Source organism: Humulus lupulus, chromosome 3 (assembly GCF_963169125.1).
Source record: "Humulus lupulus chromosome 3, drHumLupu1.1, whole genome shotgun sequence".
Taxonomy (NCBI): domain Eukaryota; kingdom Viridiplantae; phylum Streptophyta; class Magnoliopsida; order Rosales; family Cannabaceae; genus Humulus; species Humulus lupulus.
Genome location: NC_084795.1, coordinates 105,015,244 through 105,024,795, shown reverse-complemented (window position 1 = coordinate 105,024,795; position 9,552 = coordinate 105,015,244). Strand labels below are relative to the sequence as shown.

The window sequence follows — 9,552 nt, the reverse complement described above, 5'->3', positions numbered from 1 at the left end:
TGCTTGGTGCAAGACTTGACTAATGATCAAGCACCAAGGCATGCTCATTACAAAATGGCCCCATGTGGGTGTGCCAAAGGGGCAGCACGCCACACAGCGCACCCCTCCTAGGGCCGCGACTCTCACCTCCGAACCCAGAATTCCTTATCAGTTTTCTACCTTTTCTTCAAGCCAATCCTCACCAATACCAAACTAACAATCCTAGATAATAACACCATCATTCCAGCTCAATAACAACACTAAAACCCCATTGAATCCTACTCCAAAACTCAGCTAAGGCACCCAAAAGTAGACCAAGCTTGACCAACATGCAATCCTCAAAACCAGCAGAAATTCAAGACTAAATCTTAATAATTAGAACTTACCTCTTACTGAATTAAGCTTCTGAACCAGTTCCCCCTAAGCCTCAATCTTCAAGCTTCAAGTTCCCTTAGATTTCCCTTGAGTTTTCCTTAGAGAGTGAAAGAGAGAGAAGTAAGAACTATCTTCAGTTGGGAGGAAGTATGAGTCGGTTTCTAAAGTTTCTAAACTATTCCTATATTTTGTTTTACTTGACTTAAGTCTATATGATTACCTCAAGGCTCGGGGTACCAAAACGTCCCCGATGGCAAAATGGTAAATTTCCCCAGTATTCCCGCCTAGACATTCTATCCTCAAATATATCTCCAAATATTAATTTTCATGTCCCAATAATCCTGTAACACACCTAGTACCCAAATTACCCCTCGACTCACCCCGAGTCCGCATCACATCCCCGTTGTGACTCTCTGGCTAAGCGCTCCCCAGGACTGTCTCGGATCGTGCTACACAGACATATCACATATAAAACATTTATCACACTTATGGCCCTAATATCCAGACGGGGCCCACATGCACATTTAACTCAATTAAACATGCTTCATAATCAAATATTCACATCAATCCACGTATAAGCATATTAAATCATTTATTGACCTCTAGGCACACTAATCAAAGCCCTAAGCATGATTAGCAAATTCGGGTCGTTACATTATCCAAGACATATAAAACTTTCAAAGTGGTGAGCATGAATCTAATCATGTCTTGCCAATGAAAAACATTAGTCCCATCAAACCTATCATTCTAACAAAGTCATGAGTAATGAATTTCAATGTCGAAAGTGAGTTAGATTCTTCCATGATATGCTATCTTAGATTATATAGTATTAGAATGTTTGGGGAGAGTGAGATAACACCACCTCTAGAAATAGAATCTACACAAAACTTGGATTGACAGAGACTTAAAAAATATTGAGAAAGAACATGAAAACCCAAATAGAACAATGGTGTTCTTCAACTTTGATGAAGCTTCAAAACTCTAGGCAAGACTACCACTCTGAGGAAACCCTTCGGGTTAACCAAACACAAACCAAGGCTTATACACGTTGCAAAATGCTATCCTAATATTCTATTTCCAAGACACCATGGATGCTTGATTTAACAAGCCTTCACCTCTCAAAGTCAAGCACTTTCTTGTAGAGTTCTTGGAGAAAACTAGAGATTCTTGGAGCTAGAGAGAGAGAAGGTAGAGAGATATTGGAGAGAGTGATCAAGTCTTCGAAAACACTATTTTGACCCTTATATAGAGTAGGCACCGTCATTAGGTCTAACCAATAGGATTAGACTTGAAAAACACGTCATTATGAGCATCTTACGTAATTCAAGTAACACAGTAGGTGATGCGTCGCCTGTTAGGGTTTCTTGAAACCCTAGGCTTCAGGCGATGTCTCGCCACTTGGGTGGCGACGTATCGTCACCCTCTCTGACTTTGGACATATCCAAAGGTCCTAAAAATGATCTAAATGCTACTAAATTTTTTGGGAACCCTTAGATACTCTCATGTATCACTTTGGACCCAAAATTGCATGTTATAAGTCGCTACAATTGAAGCTCAAATTCACATCTTCATTATGTGAATTCTACTAAGTGTTTATACCTTGCTTGTATTTTAACACTTATCATATGTATTTAACTCATCATAACAATATCTTGTAAAAGGTCCTGACTAGCTAATTGGCAAGGGTGTGCCTTGTTGGCGGTACCTACCTAAAAAGGTGAGGTATGGCCTCTTCAACGAGGGGGGTTATGCATTGTTGCAAAAATTAACGATATGCAAGTCAACACAGTTGCAATTTCTAATAATTTCTTGGTAAGACCAAGTATCGTCCCACAAGGATTGAATTATCAATTACCAGATAATTAATTCTTAGTTTATATTTGGTTAACGAAAATTGGTTTTATATCTTGATAATTAAAAACAATAAAACTACTAAAAATAACGCTAGATTGCAAGAACATAAATAAGAATTAAATTCCAAGGATTTAAACAATTAGGAGTTTTAATTTCATCTACAATCCCTCCTATCAATCACTAACACAATATTAAAAACTCTTCTTTTTATTAAGGTAACAAGTTGTCAAGGTATTTTATAATCGGATTAGGAATTATAAAACTCAACCTAATTGTGAACTTTCTATATTTCTATGATAACTTCAACGATTAGGAGGCAATGAATTCACAACCTAGATGCTACACAAATAACCTAGTTACTTTCATTTTAGATTAAATCTATGCTGATTCAATCAAAGCTTGTTTAAATTTCACTTTTTAGAATTTCAATTCAAACACAAATAGATAATGAAATAAGATGGACAATCGCATTTCCTGCATTAAAATAGATTGAGACATACTTAATAGACGAAGAAGAAAATTTTAGTTCAACGTACTTAGCTCATCAAAGGAGTTCAAGAGAATCCATAAAAAACCCTAATAAAGATTTAGTTCAACATTGTCATTCTAAACATAAACAACAATTAAAAATAACATAGAATTAAAAGGCAATAGAAAAAGAACTGTAGAGAGCGAATGGAGATGCTCTAGGGTGTTTTCCTTGTTTCAGAGTTTGTCCTCCTCTCTCTTCTGATTCTCTCCTCTCGAAATTAGGTTTAAAAAATATTTTTTTTTCTTCAGAAGCAATGCGGACCGTGGCCCAAGACTTCTAGTATCGCGACCCATGTTAGTTTAGGCTTTGCATGGGCGTTAGGTGGGCCGCGGCCTAACCTTTTTAGCACCGCAACTCAGGGTCAATTTTTGGGCAGACAAGACCTTCAGCGCCACGACCCTCTATTCCTGCACTGCAATTCGTGTAGACCCTTGAAAATAAGACAAACTTTCTACCTTGGACCTGGCCGCGGCTCAGCATCGTAGCGCCGCGACCCTTAACAACTTCTTCAATTTTTGTGCTTTTGGTCCTGAAAATTCATCAAAGCCATAAAATTGCTTAAGGATTCATCTTTTCACAGAATCAACACCAAAAAGCCAATTTTTTCATCATTTTTCTGCTAATTTGCTCCTATTGTTTTTTTTCCTTTATTTATAAACTAAAACTTGAAAAAAAAAACAAAAACAAACATAATATCGCACTAAACAATAGAGAAACTTAATAAAAACTACCTAAAACACAACCTAAACACAATACAAAACTAGACTCAACAAACTCCCCCAAACATAACCTGTACTCACCCTCGAGTAAAGAAATTGAAACACTCTAAAAAAAACACAAACGAAATCTAAAATGAATCAAGCCAATAATAGTTGATCTAGCCTAAAAAATCATGAATACCATGCAATATCATCCGTAGAACATTATAGCCATCATTTTACAATCTAGAATTTCAAGTCAAATACTTATCAAATTAACATAGAAGCATCAATACATATGACAGATAAATCATGATTAATGAATAAACAAGTACTCAACTCAGTTTACACAAACCAAATTCACACCAACAGTCCATTGATTCCATAATCTCATAGGCTTGCGAACTTACTATTTTCCACTAATTTAGAGTAAAACATGCTCAAGAATCACAAGGACCTTTCAAGGTTATCACAAACGACTTAGGTGAAGGTGGATGAAAAAGTCATTTAAGCTCAACCTACCACAAGTATATTAACCAATCAAACCAATATACAACTTTACAATCCACAATCAACCCTTCAGTACCTCTTGTTCATTGCTCGATTGAGATTTATCGTAACTCAACCAAATATATGTATATATTTTTTTCCTTTCTTTTGTTTGTTTTTTTAGAAGATGTATACTTCTCCCAAACTTATTTCTTTATTACTCACGGGAAGTAACATTGAAATATAATGTATATACTTTTTCTTTTCTTCTCTCTCTCTACAAACCATTCCCAACACATTACTTCCCCAATTACATATTATATACTCATGGCAGTCAACGGGAAAAGAATATAACTGAGGTTGATGAAGCTCAAAACATGGTACAAACAATGAAAAAGATAATTTAAAGCTCAAACGGGTTAACTATGGATATCAAATTGTAAAAGTCGGCTCGAAAGGCTCAACCATTCCAACAAAATGCCTCAATCATCTTCTTAAGCATGCAAAGTCTAAAAAAATTCATCTCGAATAGTAAATAAGAAAGTTCTAGAATTTTCCAACATCTTTCCCCAAACCAAAGATTCAGCAATGCATAAACCACACCATTGAGTACAAGAAATTTAACAATCATGATCGAGTGTTCATCTTTAATAAGAACCACAAGTAAACTCAAGAAATATCCAACTTAAGCACACATATTTTTTCCATAGCATAGCTTTCAGTTCCATCAAATTATATCACAATGTATTCACTCAATCTCATCGACTATCATTATCAACTTGATTCAACAAACAAGACAATCTAAACATCCTAGACACAACAACACAGTAATTAAAACACAAAATAAAAAGAATCCTCCCCAAACTTAATTGATACAATGTCCCTAATGTTCAAAATAGAAGCAAAGCGAAGAAGACTTATCGGGAAGCAAATGCACATCAAAAGGGTAGTTCCAGTGGAAGTGGCTAAGATTCTCTGACTTTGCCAGCGTAAGGGCGCTTCTTACATTGCGCCTAGGGACTTTCCCATGGAGTAAAATTCTTCAATTTTTTTTATTTTCACGTTTTTAACGGTTTAAAAATAGAAGAAAAATTACCAAATAAAGATTGAACTTAAAAACTAAGCAAATAAAAACAACAAACAAATAGTTCCCAAAAATTCAAATTGTTCAAAAATAAAAATAAAAACTAAAGCAAAATTCAAAGTAACCATTGGGATGCCTCCCGAATACATTATCGTTAACGTCATTTAGCTGGACGCTGACCTTCTTATTAAATTCAACTCGGATCCAAGCCACCTCTCAAGTCCTTGAGAGCCATAATATCATAAGAAGACGCTCGTTTCTTAATATTACAAAGTGGTGGGACTTTCCACCGCTCATGTAATAGTTGAGCTTTCCCACTAACGAACCTTTTCAAACGATGACACATTGTTCGACTGCCAACTTGAGCAATGACCTTTCTCTTGGTAACTTCCACCTTACTACCACCACCTATTATCACATCAACTCCATAACAAGTTGGAATTTCAGTTGCTGCAAAAACATTAAATGTTTTCTCGTCTTGTTGCACGCATAGCTTCAACTCCCCTTTTGGTACATCAATTAGCGCTCTTCCGGTAGCTGAAAATTGCCTCCAAGAATAATTGGAATATTTTCATCTTCCTCCATATCAAGAATAATAAACTTTGTAGGAAAGATGAATTCGTCCACTTTCACCAACACATCCTCAATAATACCTCTTGGGTGCTTCACTGAACGATCCACCATTTGTAGGGACATAGTAGTATGGCGAGCTTCTCCCAATTTCAACTTGCGGAAGATCGGTAGGAAGATTGATTGAGGCATTAGATTCACACTAGTGCCTATATCACATAAAATCTTTATCACCATTGAACCCTCTATAGAGCATGGAACAGTGAAACTACTAAGATCTTTAAGCTTTGGCGGTAATTTCTTTTGCAATATTGCACTGCACTCCTCAGTAAGCGCAACTGTCTCATATCCCTCAACTTTCTTATTTTTTTTTTGATAAAATTTCCTTCAAGAATTTAAGGTAAGTTGGCATCTGCTCAAGTGCTTCTGCGAAGGGGATATTGATATGCAGTTTCTTAAATACCTCCAAAAACTTTGCAAACTGTTTATCTAGGTTGTTCTTGTGTAGCCTATGTGGAAAAGGAATTTTTATGTGATGATCTATACTCACTTGTGACTGCTTCTTCTCAAGGTTCTCAATATCCTTTTCTTCCACCTTTCCTTTTATTTCAGACTCCATTTTTGATGGAAGGCTAGATTTCTCAACTGGCTCTTCCAACTTTGCATCGCTCCTCAAGGAGATTGCATGGCATTGCTCTTTAGGATTCACCTCAGTATTACTTGGCAAATTTCCTTGAGGTCTGCTTTCCAATTGACCCACTTCCATTTCGAGATTTCTGCTTGATGACTGAGTTTCAGTCATAAATTGAGCTTGGGAGTTAGTCAATGTCAACAGTGCAGCTTGTAACTCATTCGACTTCTCTTCAGCAACTGATGGCCTAGGTGGTGGTGTATGAGGTTGAGGCATAATCTGCTGAGATTGAGGTTAGAATTGAGGTTGTTGGCCCTGATTATTTCTCCATGAAAGATTAGGGTGATTTCTCCACCCTGGATTAAATGAATTGGAGAAAGGATTGTTGGCTTGCCTATTAAAATTACTCATCACGTTGACTTGCTCCATAGGGATGGTGTTATTGAACTTTGTTGTCATACATTGCTAAAATTGGTGAGGACCACCATAAATTTCATAACCTGCTGGCATCTGAATGGCATTAGCAGACATAGTATTATGTTGCATCTATTTTGTCAAGGAAGCAACCTCAGCAGTCAAGGAAGTGATGGCATCAAGTTCATTAACTCTGGAAATCTTCCATTGGTGGTTGTTGATGGCCATGTCTTCTAACAATTCATATGTTTCATTGGCACTCTTACTCATGAATGCCCCACCAACTGCAGTATCAATTATGGTACGAGCAATACCACACAACCAATTATAAAAATTATGGACCAGCATCCACTTCTCAATACCATGATGGGGGCATTTTCTCAACAGATCTTTAAAACGCTCCCATGAATCATACAAAGACTCCCCCTCCATTTGATAGAAATTATTAATCTCTCCCCTCAACTTTGCTGCCTTTGATGGAGGAAATAACTTGGCAAGGAATTTCTAAGCCAAATCCTCCCAAGTATTTATAGAATTGGATTGAAGGGAGTTAACCAACTTTTAACTCTATCCCAAAGAGAAAATAGGAATAGCATCAATTTGATTGCATCATCGCTCACTCCATTATACTTGAATGTTGCACATAGCTCAAGAAAATTAGCTAAATGCATGTGAGATTCTTCTGAAGGTAAGCCACCAAATTGCACGGTGGATTGCACCATTTGTAAAATCACCAGCTTAATCTCAAAGTTATTAGCCTCCACGGTCGGTGGTCTTATGCATATTTGCACTCCCGTAACAGTTAGGAGTACATAATCCCGTAAGCTTGTCATAGTGGGATTCTGTCCTTGCACCACTTCTGGCACACCTCCATTCAACCCATCATTATTTTGAGGATTTTCCATAACCATAGTTGGATCAGTAGCTCTCTTGTTTCTACGATTCTGCCTGCATGCTTTCTCAATCTCAAGGTCAATAAGAACAAGGCTATCTGATCCTCTTCTTCTATGCATATAACAAGACTACCTGAAAATTGGCCAAGAATGCACACAAACCAAGTTAGAAATAGTTCAAAAAAAACCAAATTAGAAATAAAATTAATTACTTTGATATTGATAATTTTTAGTCCCTGGCAACGGCACCAAAAACTTGTTGCGAAAATTAAAGCTATGCAAGTGCACACAGTCGCAATTTGTAATAATTTCTTGGTAAGACCAAATATCGTCCCACAAGGATTGGAATATCAATTACCAGATAATTAATTCTTAGTTTCTATTTGGTTAACGAAAATTGGTTTTGTATCTTGATAATTAAAAATAATAAAACTACTAAAAATAATGCAAGAATGTAAGAACATAAACAAGAATAAAATTCCAAGGACATAAACAATTAGGGGTTTTAATCTCATCTACAATCCCTCCTATCAATCACTAACACAATATTAAAAAAATTTCTTCTTATTAAGCTACCAAGTTGCCAAGTTATTTTATAATCAGATTAGGAATTATAAAACTCAAACTAATTGTGAACTTTCTATATTTTTATGATAAATTCAACGATTAGGAGGCAATGAATTCACAACCTAGATGCTACACAAATAACCTAGATACTTTCATTCTAGATTAAATCTATGATGTTTCAATCAAAGCTTGTTTAAATTTCACTTATTAAAATTTCAATTCAAGCACAAATAGATAATGAAATAAGATGGCCAATCACATTTCATGCATTAAAATAAATTGAGACAGACTTAATAGACGAAGAAGAAAAATACTAATATTGTATTATATCATAAAAGGAGTTCAAGATAATCCATTAAAAACCCTAATAAAGATTTAGTTCAACATTGTCATACTAAACATAAACAACAATTAAAAATAACATAGAATTAAAAGGCAATAGAAAAAGAACTCTAGAGAGCGAATGTAGATGCTCCACGGTGTGTTCCTTGCTTTAGAGTTCGTCCTCCTCTCTCTTCTGATTATCTCCTCTCGAAATTAGGTTTAAAACATAATTTTTTTCTTCAAAAGCAATGCAGGCCGTAGCCCAGCACTTCAAGTGCTGCGGCCCATGTTAATTTAGGTTTACGTGGGCGTTAGGCAGGCTGCGACCCAACCTTTTCAGGGCCATGACTCTGGGTCAATTTATGTTCAGACAAAGCCTTCAGCGTTGCGACCCTCCATTCCTGCGCCGCGACCTGTGTAGACCCTTGAAAATAAGACAAGATTTTTGCCTTGGACCTGGCCATGGCTCAGCATCGTAGTGTCGCGACCCTTAACAACTTCTTCAATTTTTGTTCTTTTGGTTCTGAAAATTCACCGAAGCCATAAAATTGCTTGAGGATTCATCTTTTCACGGAATCAACACCAAAAAGCCAATTTTCATAATTTTTTTTTGCCAATTTGCTCCAATTGTTTTTTTTCCTTTATTTATAAGCTAAAACTTGAAAAATAAACAAAAACAAGCATAACATCAAACTAAACAATAGAGAATCTTAATAAAAACTACATAAAACACAACCTAAACACAACACAAAACTAGACTCAACATGCATGTGATGAGGCTATCGAGATGGCGTCTCAGATGGATGCTTAGGGGTAAGGCAAGGTGTCTCGTGTAAGGTTCCTGATGCAGCTGTGAGGCATTTGTGGCACGAGGTGGCTGATGCACCTGCGAGGCAGCTGGGGAGTGAGGCACCTGATGCACCTGTGAGGCACCTATGGCGCGAGGCGCTTGATGCACATGCAATGCGCCTAATCCACATGTGGTGCAAGGTGCCTAATGCACATGCAAGGGAGCTAGGGCACGAGGCGTCTGATGCACCTGTGGCGCGAGGCATCTAATTTACCAAATGGGAAGCTGGGGTGTGAGGCGCCTGATGCACTTGCAAGGCAGCTGAAGCGAAAGGTGCTTGATGCACCCACGA

The 9,552-nt window shown here is 36.9% G+C and overlaps 1 protein-coding gene and 1 non-coding gene across 2 annotated transcripts; one reads left to right on the top strand and one right to left on the bottom strand.

The window, feature by feature from the left end:
- Positions 1-5,204: 5,204 nt before the first annotated feature.
- On the bottom strand, positions 5,205-6,488 carry LOC133824849 (uncharacterized). Its single transcript, XM_062257851.1, has 3 exons — positions 6,045-6,488; positions 5,665-5,941; positions 5,205-5,548 (listed from the first exon to the last, which is right to left on the bottom strand). The coding sequence occupies exons 1-3, from the start codon at positions 6,486-6,488 to the stop codon at positions 5,205-5,207; spliced, it is 1,065 nt and encodes a 354-aa protein (XP_062113835.1).
- A 496-nt stretch (positions 6,489-6,984) lies between these two features.
- LOC133827939 (small nucleolar RNA R71) lies at positions 6,985-7,091 on the top strand. The gene has a single exon (XR_009890588.1). It is a non-coding gene; the product is annotated as a small nucleolar RNA R71 (small nucleolar RNA).
- Positions 7,092-9,552: the final 2,461 nt, after the last annotated feature.